The sequence below is a fragment of the Ailuropoda melanoleuca genome, chromosome 3 (genome assembly GCF_002007445.2).
Source record: "Ailuropoda melanoleuca isolate Jingjing chromosome 3, ASM200744v2, whole genome shotgun sequence".
Taxonomy (NCBI): Eukaryota; Metazoa; Chordata; class Mammalia; order Carnivora; family Ursidae; genus Ailuropoda; species Ailuropoda melanoleuca.
The window spans coordinates 106,060,478-106,076,245 of NC_048220.1; the positions used below are offsets into that span (position 1 = coordinate 106,060,478).

At 55.5% G+C, this 15,768-nt stretch overlaps 1 protein-coding gene across 1 annotated transcript; it reads right to left on the bottom strand.

The window, feature by feature from the left end:
* On the bottom strand, nucleotides 1-15,548 carry CDX1 (caudal type homeobox 1). The gene is made up of 3 exons (XM_034655694.1): nucleotides 15,104-15,548; nucleotides 743-888; nucleotides 1-207 (listed from the first exon to the last, which is right to left on the bottom strand). Exons 1-3 carry the CDS (start codon nucleotides 15,546-15,548, stop codon nucleotides 1-3), a joined length of 798 nt encoding a protein of 265 aa, XP_034511585.1.
* Between the last annotated feature and the right edge of the window lie 220 nt (nucleotides 15,549-15,768).

The following is a 15,768-nucleotide window of genomic DNA, read 5'->3' on the forward strand; positions in this document are numbered from 1 at the left end:
CTATGGCAGAAACTCCTCCTTAACAGGCACTGGGGAGGGGGCTCCCAGGAGGCTGGCAGAGCTGGGGCACAGGCCCCCCAGGGGCGGCCCGGCTGCGGTGGGGGTGACTTCGTGAGCTGGTGGTGGGGGTGGCGGGGGCTGCTGCTGCTGCTTCTTCTTGTTCACTTTGCGCTCCTTGGCCCGCCGGTTCTGGAACCAGATCTTCACCTGTGGTTTGGGAGAGCAGAGATGGGCTGGGTGGTGGGGAGACCAAATGGCAGAGCAGGAGGAAGAGAGGAAGGACAGCTGGGCTCTTATTTCCCCAGGTGGGGTTTATGGCCTCCCTCCTGCGCCACCACGTCTGCTGAACATATCCTCCCCCTCTAGAACCTGCTCCCCAACCCTAAAGACAACTTCTTCCGTAACCTTCTCTGTCTCCATTTTAGAAGACCCCTCCTCCAGGAAGGCTTCCCTGTGCTCCCCATAACTGCTCCCTCCTTGGGATTTAAACAGCAGTCACCCTGGCTGCTGCAGCCCGTAGCTAATCAGATCCCCTCTCCCCCTACTGGGGGTCAGGGGTATTGGCTGTTGCTGCAGGCGGGCAGGATTTGGCAGCAGCTCAGTTTCTGCTGTGCTGTGTGACCATGGTCAGGAAACCCAACCTCTCTGTTCTCCTCCCTGACTGAGTCTATAATCTGCCTGACACCCTGGAGGCCAGACTCCCAGTACCGCTCCTGTGGGGAAGGTGGGGGGACCCACACACCTGCCGTTCAGTGAGCCCCAGATTGGCAGCGAGCTCTGACTTCCGCCGGATGGTGATGTAACGGCTGTAGTGGAACTCCTTTTCCAGCTCCAGGCGCTGGTGGTCGGTGTAGACCACACGGTACTTGTCCTTGGTTCGGGTCTTCCCTGAGAAGCAGAGGGGCCAGGACGGGAGGTGAGTGGTTGGGTGGGATGGGGGGGGCTGCCAATCGCAAGCAGGGCCCCAGGGAGGAAGCAATCCAGATCCCCGAAAGGAGCACCCTGAGGTGGAGGGGAGACGCACACTCAGTCCTGGGGGTAACAATTATCCCCTGGGGTTGGTCTTGGAGACCCCCAAGCTGAGAGGCAAGCCCTACTCTCACGCCCATTTGGGGAGGCACGAGGCTCTGAGAGGAGAAGCCGTGTGCTCAGGGTTCCACAGCCAGCTGCTGGTGGGGTTGGGGTTTCAGTCCAGCTCCCCTGACCCAGAGCCCTCCCCTGATCCGCCCACCCCACCAGCTTTCACCAAGCGGCTCCCAGATGCAGCTGTGCAACAGATGCTTGGGGCGCTTGTGAAAAACCCAGCTTTCGGGGCATCCCTGAGCCTGTGAGCCAGAAAGCCTGGGTGGTAGAATTGGCATTTTATTTTTATTTTTTAGATTTTATTTATTTAATAATTTATTTATTTTTGAAGCAATCTCCACACCCAACGTGGGGCTCGAACTCACGACCCCGAGATCAAGAGTCGCACGCTCCACGGACTGAACCAGCCAGGTGACCCTAGAATCTGCATTTTTAACAAGCTCCCCAGGCAGTTCTGATTCAGGATCCTGAGACCACGGGTCCTCACACGAGGGACACAGAGGGCCACCTGGCAGCCCAGGGCAGGTCGCGACTAATGACAAGTCAGCGGGTCCTCTCTCCAGCACAGGAGAGTGGGGAAAAGTCACCACGGGCAGAGGCAGAAGCTTGCCGCTCTGTCCTGAGGGTGGGGGGTGCCCTTCACTTCCCGTCAAATGCCTGGCGGCCACTGGCCCCAAAACCAAACAGAAAAGACAGAGACTTCTTGTGGCCCCAAGGACCTGTCAGGCACCTCAGAAGGCCCTAGCCCTGGACACGAAGCCCCAGGCTGGGGTTAAAGCCATTTGCCCAGAGCCGTCCACACCACCACCCCTTCTGTGGACACAGAACAGTGACTCAGGCTCAGGCAACAAATATTTACTGAGCTCCTGCTGTGGGCCAACCACGGAGGTACACCAGTGAGCAAAACCAAAAAAAGTCCCTACTTTCAGTGAAATTAGGTTCTAGTGGAACCTCATCAAAATAATCAGAGATCAAAGTAATTCGATATGTTAATGCTAAGTATTTGATATGTTAACTGATAAGTTTTCCTGAGAAGAAGAAGGCAGGAAGAGAGGACTGCGAATTTGGGGAGAAAGTATGCAATTTTAAATAGAGTAGTCTCTGAAGGTCTATGGAGAAGGGGAATTTAAGCAAAGATCTAAAGGAGGTGAGGGAAAGAGTCCTGCAGGTATCTGGGGAAGAGGGCTCCGGATGCAGGGAACTGCAAGTGCAAAGGCCCTGGGGTGGGAGCACGCCTGACATCTGATGTGTGAGAAACAGTGAGGAGGCTGGTGGAGCCAGAGTGCACTGAGCATGGACAGAGGGGCAAGTTGTCCAGGGCCCTACTGGCCATGGAAAGGACTCTGGGTTTTACTCTGTCTGGGATGGGAGCCATTGCAGGCTTCTGAGCCCAGGAGACAGGAGGTCTGATGTAGGTTGTAATAGGACTCTGGCTGCTGCATGGAGGACAGACTGGCAAGAAGGGAGAAGCACAGATAAGCTTGCAATAACCCAGGACAGAGAAGGCTGTGGCTTGGCTTCTCTACAGGGCTCAGCCTGGGGCCAGGAGCGGGATTGGAGGACTGACCGGGGTTAAAGTCAGGACTCTCTTTGGGGCTGGGATCAGAGGTCTGTCTGGAGAGAATATTAAGAGTCATGCTTGGCCCGGGCTGGTGCGGGGGCCTGACTAAACACCAGTTTCCTTCGTAAGAAGCTGCGTACTCGGCCAAAAATAGGAGGCACACGCAAGCACTTTCAGACCCACCCGTGTCCCGCCAGGGCATGGCGGGTCTCAGAATAACCGTGGACCCTGTTCCACCTCACCCAGGTGCCCCCACACAGCCGGGCCTTTACCTCCCAGCGTCACGGCTCTGGCTTTGCCTGTCCCTCGGCACCCCGGTGCTAACCACCCACGCCTCTTCCAGCTCCCGCCCCACTACCAAGCCCACGCGGCTTGGCAGGACAGCCACTGGGCTCCCCAAGAGCCAAATGGCTTTGCAGAAAATGGGAGACAACAGATGTTTCTGGGCTTTTTTCCTTGGGTTTCCTGCCAGAGCAGCAGAACTGCACTGGACGCTTCCACACCCACTGACCTCAGCCCACCACCCGACATAGCACGGGACAGCGTCGGCCCTCTGCCAGGCCTGGCCCAGGAAAGGGACAAGGGAGTGGCTGCTGAGGCCTTGGCTCCAGATAGGCCCTTCCTTGGCCTAGAAAATTCAACGCCGACTCAAAAACAGTTCTGCCTAATTCGCCACCCCCAGAGCCCAGCAGAGCTCTGAATCTTCACGGGCTAACGCAGGAAGGGCTCAGTTTCGTCTCTTCCCATTTTATAGATGAAGAGACTGAGGTTCAGGCAGGTAATTCAGCTGCTGGAGGCCCAAGGAAGAGAGGCCTTGTAAATCCTTCCAGCCTGACCTCCCTGCACAGTCAGGGTCACTGAAGCCCTGGACAAGCATGGCCTTGCCCAAGGTCATGTCACCTGGTCTAGAGTTCCCACTCCCTACTCTTGGCACAACTCCTCACCCCATCAGGCTTAGGGTCCACAGAGCCCCCCAAGACACCCCCTAGGCCTTGGCAACAGAAGCTCAAACAGTAGACCACCTGTCTACTCGTACTTCTGGGAAGGAAGGGGCCGGGTCAGAGTGAGGGCAAGCCCTGGAGAGCTCTGGCCTGGGGCTAGATGGTCCACTGGCTGGGTGGGCCCTTCCAAATCCCAGAATACGCACAGCCTAAAGTCGGGGGACGAGTCTCCCTTCCCACCCAAACAGCCTGAGAGATCATAAGCAGCGCTTCTGAAGAGACCCCTCTCCTCAGGCACCTAGCACTCCCATCTTTTCTGATGAGCAAGTGGGGACCCATCACACCCGTTTTCATAGATGGGGGAAACGGGGGCTCAGAAAGGGGCCCATCCGTCCTGAGGGCCTTCTTGCTTCATAGTGTTATCAACCCTGGGCTCAGGTGACCCAAGCTGTAGCATGACTCTGCCCAGATTTGAGGCGCAGGGAACTAGACAGGGGGATAGGGAAGACCCAGCCCACAGGCCCTGACACCTCCTCTCTGCGCCCAGGAGATGGGCTGATGGGCTCAGGAAACACTGGTCAACTTCTACCTGGCAGAGCTCTCAAATCACACCATTTTATTGCTAAGAAAATGGTTCTGCCAAAGAACAAAACATGTGGTATCACAGTGTGGTCCAGGAACCAAGGAAGCCCATATGCTGTCCAGGCAGTAATAACTACGGCAGCCTCCTGGGAACCCAGTGTGGTAACATCTAGCCTCATTTAATATGACACACCCTCTGACCCATGAACCCCACTTCCAGGAATGAATCTCACAGAAAAATGCCCAAAGCCATAGCTGTTTCAAAAGGCACAGGACTAAAAGCACTGTACATGTCTACAAGTAGGGTACTTGTTAGGGGCGCCTGGGGGGCTCAGTCAGTTAAGCATCTGCCTTCGGCTCAGGCCATGATCCCGGGTCCTGGGATGGAGCCCCGCATCCAGCTCTCTGCTCAGGGAGGAGTCTGCTTCTCCCTCTCCCTCTGCCCCTCCCCCAGTGTGGGCTCTCTCTCACTTGCTCTCTCTCTCTCAAAAAAATAAATAAAATCTTAAAAAAAAAAAAGAGTAGGGTACTTGTTAAATAAGAGATGGTACCTCCATGGACAGCAACATTATACAGTCATTAAAAAGAAATGATAAATTTCCCATGGACTAATATGCGGCAATTTCTAAGATATACCGTGTTAAAAAAAAAAAGCAAGACATAGAATGTGCATTTTATGTTACTGTTTTTGTGTAACAGTGGGACACACACACACACTCATACGTGTGTGTGTGTGTGTGTGTGTGTGTAGAGATCTTTCTGAAAGAATATATGAATCAGTGACAAGCCACTGGAGAGGGAACTGGAAGCTGTGAGGCCACAGGTCAGTGAGGGTCTTCAGGTCATCCAACCTTCCTTCTTTCCTTCCTTCCCTTTTTCTTTCTCCGTTTCTCTCTCTCTCTTTTTTTTACCGAGGGCAATGTGAATTTGTATCTTTTATGATTTTTTTTTTAAAGAGAGACAGTAGGCTCCATGCCCACCACAGAACCTGGAGTGGGGGCCCGATCTCACAACCCTGAGGTCATGACCTGAGCCGAAATCAAGAGCTGGACGCTTAACCGACTGAACCACCCAAGCGCCCCTGAATTTGTATTTTAATGACAGTCAGGAGCCCTGGGCTCTAGTTTCTGAGCCAGAACTCTCAACTGTCCCAAGCCACCCTCCCTTTCCTCTCCTGTGAGCACCTGTGCCACCCTAGGAGCCTAGGAGGGAGGGGACAGGGAGGTGCGTGAGAGCAGTAGGCAGGGAGAGGGCCCCAGGATGAATGATTTACAGGCCCCTGGGACGCTGGGCCCGAGAGGGAAGTCCGGGCTCCTGCAACAGGTGTCCGATGGGGGCCAGCCGCTCCCAGCCACCTAATGAATAACCCTCTGGGCCAGATGCCAGGGCAAGTGGGTAGGAGGGTGGGAGGGGAGCCCCCTCCAGCTCTTTAGTGGTGAGTGCAGCCGGGAAGACTCTTGGATAGCTTACCCAAAGGAGAGGCTTTCTCTTTGCTCTGGCTTTGGGATGCGAGTAACGTAAAGGCCCATCCATATGCATTAGGCTGCTGTGAAGACAGCACATTCCCCATCTCCTAAAGCACGCACAGTGGAGGTCCCGGGAAGCTTTTCAAAAGCACAGATTCCAGACCAGAAATTCAGATTCAGTGGGGCTAAAATGGGACTCACAGATTTGCTACTTGAGTAGATGTCAGGGGACCCTGACATGTGGTTGTTCGAGCAAACAGACCTCTGGGAATGGGCAGGACGTTCTAGGCGATCTAGGCGATCTAGGCTGGGCGATCTAGGACTGGCCCCCTCATCTTTCCGAGCTTCACTCCCTGTATCTATAAAATGAGGATCGCTCTTGTTCTACTAATGGCCAACGCGTCCACGTGGGGGGTGATTGTATTCCTGTCTCAACAACCTATGACAATGTGCAACTGTTATCCCATTTTCAGATGGGCAGACTGAGGCTCAGCGAGGTCCGCATATCCGGCAGGTGGGACTTAAACTCAGGTCTGTCCAGCCTCAGAAACAGCACTAGAACCCATCACATACCGTGAGGTCTCCAGTAATGACCGCCAACTAGCAGGTGCACGGGGCGCACTTCAGAAAAATGGAGGCCACCGAGCACAGCCCCCAGCACTTAGTAGGTGCACGCGGACGGGTAGGTTTTACTCATCTCCAACAGCGGCGGGGCAGCCATGTGGCAGAAAGGCTGGGAGATGGATCTGGGCGATGGGTGATGTGCTGGGTGAGACTGTTTATTTATAAGGTCCCTTCCAACTTGGAAACGCGAAGCTCCCAATGTTTGTTGATTCTCTGGTTGTGTTTGTTATTTTTGCTGAAAGAATCCGAAGGCTGATTTCCGTGTCTGAGAGCCTAGATACCGGGCCTGCCCAGCTGGAGGACAGGGGGCAGGAGCCACCGCAGTGGCCTGCGGTGGGGCCTCCCCAGCCAGCCTGGGCCAGGCGAGGACAGGGTTCAGCCTCTGCCCCCAGGGCGGGGTGGGTGGCTCCAAGAAGATCACATGGCCTCTGGGTCAGCACTTCCTCTGCCTTCTTCCTGCTGGGTCCGTGGACCTGGGGGATGACACTGCCAGCTCTGGCTCCCAGGCCTGGAACACGAATCCCGCCTCAACCCTCCGTGCCCCCTCTCTGTGTGGTCTGGCCCCATCCTGACTGCGCATCACGATCTCCAGCAACACACAAACACACATGCAGTAGGCACACACGCACGCGTGCACGCTTGTTAACAAACACTCCAGCCCTGATCCCTAGCATCCTGCCCTCCTGCTTTCTCTCACAGCTTGTAGGGGTTTCTGAACCATTAGCTGAAGTCAGTAGGTCTCGGGCCCAGTTCCGTGCCATCTGTGTGGTCTTGAATAAGCCCCTTCTCCTCTCTGGGCCTCAGTTTCTCCCATGCATCAGAAGAGGACCAGCTTCAAAAGCCTGTAGATTTTGAAGTTCTGTGCAGCTCTGAGCCCTCCTCTCAGGGCTTCGGTCCAGGTCTGACCAATCCTTAGTTGAAGGACTTGACAAGCTACTGAGCTTCTTTAGGCTTTGGACGTAAAAGCAGTTTGTAAAGGGCAAAGAGCGAAGGAGATGTCAAGGAGAGCTGAGCTATTTGCAGAAGCGGATGTTGGAGGGGTCCCTTGGGAGAGGGAGGAATGTCGCCTGATAGGGAGCCGCAGGGCAAGGAACACGCGGGCCTGGGAGTGGGGAGGTCTGGCCCAGCCACCAGCTGGACAGGCGGTGTTCAGTTTGGGCTGGATTCCCCATCCCACCCGCAGGGGTTGGGACCTCTGCTGCATGGGGCGGCCCAGAGCCGGCCAGTTAGTTGGTGAACGGATGTCCCTTCCTGGACCATGAGGCTGTCTACCGGGTCCTGACTGGATCCTTGTTGTGGCCGAGTTGCCAGTCCCCAGCGGTTCCATCACGGTTCCTCATTCAAGCCCTGGAGCAGGGGTGAGGCTGGTGTGGGGGCGGAGGTCCTACAGCCTTAAGCAAGCTTCTCCTTCCCACTGCCGCCCTCCTTTCCAGTCATAGCGCTCAGCGGGCACGCGCCCTCTCCTCCCAGGCCACGTGGGCTTTGTCCCCTGCCCCGTCTTCTCTGTGGAAGCCCACTGTCTGGCCTGGCTGTGGGAGGCAGCCAAGAGGACAGAAACTGCAGAGGCAGGTAGACCTGTCTGTCCCACCCCAGCCTGGCCATATGCCAGCGGTGTGAACCCAGCAAGTCACGGCCCCTCTTTGGGACACGGTGTATTCCCCTGTAAACTGAGGACAGGAGTGGTAGAGACGAGGTGTGAGAACCTATTGAACAAGGTAATTATTAATAAAAGCTAGTCAGTGACGAAGATGAAGATGACAGGGGAGGCCAGAGAGGCTCCTTGGTGGAGAATAAGGAGCCCATAGGGAATGGATTACCATTTGAGGAACTCTCCAGAGGGACTGTCCTGTGTCATCCCATATGACAGCTACTGGCCACATGTGGCTACTTAAATTTAAATGAACTGAATAGAATTAAGAATTCAGCTCTTGAGTCACGCGAGCCATCTTCCAAGTGCTTGAGAGACACATGCTGCTGGTGGTTAGCAGACTGGACAGAACAGATACAGAGCATTTCCACCATCACAGAAAGTTCTACTGGACAATCCTGCTAGACCAAACTCCTGTTCTGGGCCCGATGCCCACAGCTGCATAGCATTCTAGCCAGACTGCTCGTACTCTCTGCAAAGCAGCCTGGTCTTGCATCTACCACCCACTTGTGTTTTCCTACAGAGGCACCAAAAACTATATATATATAAAATAATAAATAAGGGGCACCCTTGGCCCAGAACAGCCCTTTTAAGACTGGCAAATGGCAACTGTGTCCCTTCAAGTCTCCCCCTGGCCTAAACAGCTTGAGGCCCCTATGAGCTGTTTCCTAGGGTGCGTTCCAGCCTTGCCCTACCCAGCCAGTCATCCTCCTCTCGTCTCGAAGTCAAGTTTCCTCGGCCCTGGTCCCGAGGTCTCGCATTCTGGGTGGGGTGCAGGGAGAGGCTCTGGACTCCAGCCCTCTCCTAGCTCACTGGGCGACCTTTGCGAATCTCCTCCCCTCAGTGCCTGGCTCCCGGTCTGCTCCGTGATGCCACCTTGCTCACCCAGTCCCACAGTGGAGCCTGACACACAGGGAGCACTTGATGAATCCTTGCAGAACACAGAGCACGGGGCCTCATCTTGGTAAATGGCACTTCCGGCACTTCCGGCTCCCAGAGCCAATCCACCAGCTGGTCAGCTCAACCTCCAGAGGATATCCTCCCAGAGCCTTAGTCAAGGCCACTAACCTAATGCAGAGATGTGCAGTTCTGGGGTCAGAAATACCTGCATTTGAGAAAATGCTGAGCACGTGCTGAGTACTCAGAAAATCTAGTTCATATCCTTATTACTATGGTCGGGGCTCAGGACCTGTTAAATAGTTCATTCCCCTCTTTCGTTGGGGGGAGGGCGCAGATTAAAAACAAACTAAGAAAATAATTACAAACTGGCATTAGTATGAAAAAAAGTAAGCCTAGAGCTGAGAGCTGGATTAAGTGGCAGGGGTGGGGGATGGAGGGACCTACTCTAATTAGCTTGGAGGAGATCTCCTGGAAGAGGCAACCTCTAAGTCGAGATCTGAAGGTTGAGGAGGTTTCTGGGTCACCAACGAGAGGGATGTTCCAGAAAGAGAGAATGGCCTGTGCAAAGGCCCTGCGGCAGAGAGTAGCAGAGGAAAGGGCAGCAGTGCCAGCTCCCTGAGAGGATCCTGCCTGCCTTGTTCTGGCCAGGATCCCCAGCATGCCCGAATGAATGAATGAGAGAGGCACGTGGTCAGCCTGGAGAGAGGAGCAGAGCTCTGAGCCCTGGGGTGAGGGGTTGGAATTTGATTTCAAGAACAATGGGAAGTCACTGGAAGTTGTTGAGCTTGGAGCATCAACGTTGGCTTTCGCTAATGTCCACTCACTCTCTGTGTTGATGCAGAGGGACCTATGCACCCCTACAGGCTTGGGGGTTAGCGTGGCGTGGGGAGGGTTCAACATGTTAACCCACGTTGACTCCAGACGCAAACGTTGTTTCCAAATCCCGGGAGCTCCAGGACTGAAACTAGAGGGCCAGCCGGTTAAGATAACTTCCTACTGACTAGCCAGACCCCGCTGCTAACAAAGCCGTTTTGAACCTTCACAGCGATTCCCTGAGCTCTCAGCCACAGTATCTGCCAAAGCAGGGGAAAAAAAAACACCCAACCAAAAAAAACCTTCTGCCACCTTCTAACTGGGTCATTCCCCTTCCCAGCTACATCTGAGAGACGAGGTGTCAAACACAGCTTCTGCCTAGAGAACCAGTTTTAAACAGCCTGGCCCCTGCTGTGCCCACCCTCCCCCAGCAGCTTCTCCCAGCTCTTCCCCAATTGGCCTCCTTTCCCCACCTGGGCTGGGCTGCACACAGGGAGGGGTCTGGGGCTGCTGCGTGTGTTGCTTTATTTGACAGACGCTCCTTAGGCTGTAGAGTCTGGGTTTGAACCCCCTGCTGCTGCATCCTAGCTGTGTGAGCTTGGGCAGGCACCTTACCCTCTCTGAGCCTCATTAACTTTATCTGTAAAATGAGGCTAATAATATATCCTCACACCTCTTGGCGTTGTTATGAAGCTTGAGGGAGAAAACCCATGTGAAGTTCTTGGCACACCGCCTGGCATGCGGTAAGGACTCAACCAATACCACAGTTACCGGCTTTATCGTGAGCTCCTACTTGGCGCAAGGCCTGATGAGAAGGATGGGGCTGACCACAACTAGTCCTGGAGGTAGACAGAAGCGATAAACAAGATAGTGGTGAGTGTTGTTAAAACAAGGGCCTGATATAGTGCTTGGAGGGGAGGGAACCAAGGAGGGCTTTCTAGAGGAGGTGGCCTTGGAGACGATACAGCATTTGAACTGGTGAAGCCGTAGGAGGGCAGGAAGCGTAACCAAGGTTGAGGGACCCAGACTGGAGAGGCAGGGAGTGTGAGGTGTGTGTTTCTGTGCACCTGCCGCGGACTGGCAGAGACGGTCACAGGCAGCACTGCACTTCATACCTACTGTATACCAAGCACAGGGGCTGGGCTCAATGGGCACCGTCACTTCAAGGTGCAATCCTATTATTATCCTAATGTTATAGGGGAAGAAACTAAGGCTCAGAGAAATGATCCAAGTTAACTTGCCCGAGGTTGTGCAGCTTCTAACAGAAATGCAGTCCCAGGGCTCTCAAGCCCAGCCCTTAGCCATCCCCAGTAAGCACTTCTGTATCTAGACAAACTACCGAGAGAGTGGCTTCAAAAGTGGGTTGGAGCCAGTTCTCAAGAGGGCTCTGAATGCCACAGAAATGGGGCTGGATTTGAGGGCAATGAAATGTCATATAACAAAATGGGAATTCCATAGCAGTGGGGAGCCATGGAATGCTCCTGAGCAGGACATGTGCCTTGAAAAGGTAAATCTGGTAATGGTTGTGAAGACGGCCGGGGCATCAGAGAGAGGCTGAAGGTGAGAGGCCAGGCTGGTGGCTGTGGCAAGGGGCCAAGGGCGAGGGTCTGGAATGTGTGTGGGAGGGTTCATCCCTTCCCTGGGCCTCAGTTTCTCCATCTGAAAGCTGAAGGGGCTGGACCAAGACCTGAACCCTGTTGCAACAGTCTCATCATCTCCGCAAACACCTCCCTCGTTGTGTGGGACCCCAGCCTCCCCCAGACCACCGACCTGGGAAGTACTGTTTATTCCTGAGGAACGGATGCTGAGCCTTTGACAGGATAATGTCTAGCCCCCTTAAAGAAAACGCTGCTATTTGTAGATGCAAACAGGGAAGACCACAAAATCGAACCCCTCATAGTCCTTTCCTATCCTGGCCTCAGCCAAGTGACAGTCATCACTCAGACTCGTTGATATTTCAATGACAGAATGAAGCCCAACAGCCTCTCCCTCATCTTTCCAGTTCTCATTGTCCCTGCTTAGGATAAAACCCGGGTCATAGGGGCGCCTGGGTGGCTCAGTCAGTTAAGCATCTGCCTTCAGCTCAGGTCATGATCCCGGGGTCCCGGGATCGAGTCCCACATCCCACATCCAGCTCCCTGCTCCTTGAGGAGCCTGCTTCTCCCTCTTCCTCTGCCTGCCACTTCCCCTGCTTGTGCTCACTCTCTCTGTCAAAGAAATACATAAATAAATAAAATCTTTAAAGATTTTATTTGACAGAGAGAGAGCATATAAGCAGGGGTAGCATTAGTGGGAGAGGGAGAAGCAGGCTCCCCACTGAGCAGGGAGCCCGATGCGGGACTCGATCTCTGGACCCTGGGATCATGACCTGAGCCACCCAGGTGCCCCAATAAATAAAATCTTAAAACAGTAACAACAACAACAAACCCAGGTCGTAGTCCCAGTCCCAGCCTCGGTGACGCCGAGTCCTCAGCTGAGGATGGAGGACCGTCCCAGGAGGGAGACGGGAGCAACCAGGCTTCCGAAACCCCTGGGATGACTTTGCTCAGCTCAGCAGTCGTGGGTCCCATCCCTAGGCTGGGGCTGCAGAAACATGTCAAAGCCAAGATCTCATCTCTTCCCTCTTCTCTCAGTTGTCTTACTGTTCCTCACACTTGTCCTGTTCATTCTTTCAACAAAATGTATTGAGCCCCTACTAAATGTTACACACTACGATGGTACCTGGAAGGTAGTGACGGGTCAAATGGATGTGGCTCTGGCCCTCATGGGTGTCCCTTTGGTGGGTGGGTGGGGAAATAGACAACCTATAAACACACAGATAAGCGAGTAAATTGAAATCAGAGTTAGAGCTCTGAAGAAAACATGGTGAAGATTATCGATGTGTATGGGGGAGCCTTCCTTGGGAAATCATGGAGTACCTCTCTGAGGAGATGACCATTAAGCTAAGCCCTGAAGGGTGAGAAGGAGTTAGGCCTGCAAAGTGTTAGGGCACAGGGGTTTCCAGGGAGAGGGAACAGTGGCTGGTAAGAAGACCTGGTACCACAAGACCAGGTGGCCAGCGACATTTGCTGTGGGGGAGGGGGGCACGGGGTGGGCGTTGGCATATATCGACCTTCCCTTTGCCATCCTAGACAACAGCATTACACAGGCACCATTCTAGAGACCCTGGATCTTCATTGCCCAGGAGGAGAAACTGAGGCTAAAGTGGGGGTGAGGGGCATGGCCTGGTCTCTCTCTCAGGGAGGGTCTGTAACTCCATCCTGATTCTGCCAATTCTGCCCCATCTCGGGAGCACTGGTTGGAGTCAGATGCCCCTGGGCAGACAGGCGGCAGCTTCTAGCTTCTAGAAAGCTGACGATCCTGAGTCCTCAGTGGAATGGGTCTAACCTGGTTTCCGGGGCAGTCACTTTCCTTGGGAGCCTGCAAACTTCCCTTGGCTCTCTCTTTCTACTTTCTGGGAATAAAGGGGGAAAGGTTTTTTTCGCCTTTGGGCAGACTTCCTGCTAGGCCCCATCTGCCTGGGGACAACAGTTTCCAAATGACTTTTGAGACCAGAGGCTGAGCGGACTTCGCGCACAGCTCCTGTGCCCAGAAAGAAAAAGTGATTTGCCCGACATCACACAGCCTGAAAGCTCCCCCACGCCACCCACCAGTCCTCTGACCCCCACTGGCACACTCTATCCAAGGTCCTTGCTCCTGAGGCACTCCTCCTCCATCTGGGAACCGCCCCCCCACCCCATCTCCAAGGTTTCCTGATCAGCAGGCACAACTGGACTAGAGAGGCAGGAAAGGCAGGCTTCCCTCTCCAGGGAACAGACACAAAACGGGGGGGGGGGTGGTCAGTGGCCCCAGACACCTTCTCTCATTTAATCTCATGCAGGGTTCTCAACCAGGGTTAATGGAGAAGTCTTTCAGGAGTTTCTAGAACCCCTCAAATTGTCTGCGAATTTAGGCAACACCTTTTATCTGGAGAGATTTGTGTTTTCCACCAGATTTTTCAAAAGGGTCCTTTTATAACTTAAACGAAGGTGCAAGACCCTTCCCTATCATTCACAGATGGTAAAACTGAGACCCAGAAAAGATGACTAATTTAAGAGAAGCTATTGTTGAGAGAATGAAAACATAGGCTTGGTGGTCAATCTGCCAGGGTTCAAGTCCCAGCCGCCCCCCCCCCGGGCCATTTACTGGTCATATGGCCTCCTGTAAGGGTTTAACCTCGCTAGGCCATAGATTCTTCAGGCTAAAAATGGGTATGATAATAGTACCTACAATAACGTTGTGAGAATTAACAGCAGTGCCTGGTCCATTAGTAAGTGGTCCAGAAACATTAGCTGTTTTTATTTAGCCAAGGTCACACAAACAACAGGCCTCCGGAGGCTGATTGGAGCTTTGGTGTCCTTGGGACTCCCGAGAAGGTGCCACGATTATAGCCAGACCTCCCCAGCATCTGCCCCAGGAGTGAGGAGTGTATGTGGGAGACACCAGGGTGAAGAGGGAGAGGAGGTGGGGGAAGTCCCAGGCTCCCTCCCAGCTGGGGGAAGAGGGGGAGGGGACGGACATCAAAGGGTGGGCAGGCCGACTTCCCGCCCCTAAAGCCAGGTGGCCTTTGTCAGGACAGGCCGGACACACTCAGGACAATGGGGTATCGTGTTCACTTTCCGGCCAACAGGAGTCACTACCGAGCTAAGTCGCAGTCTGTTACATGACAAAGGGGGGACCTATAAAGGAGGTCAGGCCGCCCCTCATTAAAGCTGGCCCTTTGTCCTGCCCCCTCCTCTGCCTTTGAAGAGGGCGGATCAGAGAGGCCTGCCTGGGGGCACGAGGTTCACAGTCTCAGGAGCCAAACAGTAGCCACCTTCCCAACTGCTCCTGCTTTCCCCTCCCCCAGGGTCAAGAGTTCAGGGAGGGCCCTGAGATGGTAAGGCACGGACCCCCCACACCAGTGTAACCACAGAGGGCTCTTTTCGAGTCCAAAGGATAGAAGCCACCAGTCTCCTCACTGTACCGATAGGATGGGGGTGCAGAGACCTGGAAAGGAAAGTGGCCCGCCTGTGTGCCCACAATCAGTGCATCGCCCCTTCTGGGGACAGTTTGCAGCTTCCCCTTGGGGCTGGAATAGGGGTGGGAGAAACGGAGGAAGACCGGGGCCAGTGTGGCTACAGAGCCCTGGGATAGGTCTGGGGAGCTGCGTTCTAGTTCCGGCCTGGCCAGGCGACCAGGGGCGCGTTTCTTCACGTCCCGGGGTCTCCGTTCCCCTATCTATACGGAAGGACAGGCTGTGCTTACCAAGGCTCGGCAGTCTGTGATTCAGAAGGGAGAGGCTGGGAGAACAGCACCCCAGGACCAGAGTGGTTAGGGAGGCCCAAGCGGGGAACCCTCGCGGAGCGGGGCAGGGGTCAGACAGGGGGCGGCTGGGCCTCGCCCTAGCACCTGCCGGTGCCCAGGGGAACCGTCCGGAGGCGCAGGGCGAGGGAGGGGTCCTTACCGCTGCCTCCGCCGCCTCCAGCCGCCACGCTGCGCCGCATCCACTCGTAGGGCGTCCGCCTTTGCGCTCCAGGCGAGGACGGTGCGCCCGGGCCGCCGAGGGGCTGCGCCAACAGGCTTGGGCCAGGCCCAGGGGGCGCGGGCACCGGGCTAAAGTCCGGAGGGGGCCCGAATGCCAGCGGGGCTGGGCTGGCGGCGGGGGCCGCGGGGCCTGGGCCATAGGCGGCGGCCCAGTCGTCCTTGGGCGCAGAGAAGGGCGCGCTCCAGGCCGCAGAGGGTGCGGGGGCAGGCTCCACGTGAGAGTAGCCGGTGAAGTCGGGGTACTGCGGGGGCCCCGGGGGCGCGGGCGGGGGGCCGTAGGCTTGCGGGCCCAGGCCGAGGCTCGCGGGCCTGGCGGGGCCGGGGTAGACCGGAGAATCCTTGTCCAGCACATAGCCCACGTACATGGTGGCCGCGGGGGCCCGCGCGCATGCTGGGCCCCGGAGCCGCCGCCGCCGGCCGCCCCGACGAGCACACTGCTCACCTGAACTCGCGGGCCGGGCCGCCGCGCGCGCCCCACCCAGGCCTTTTATAGCTCCGGGCGCCCGCGGCCCCAGCCCGGGCGGGTTTGCATTTCAAAGCGGGGGGAGCCTCAGGGCCGCGAATCAAAGGGGGAAACCCGTCGGG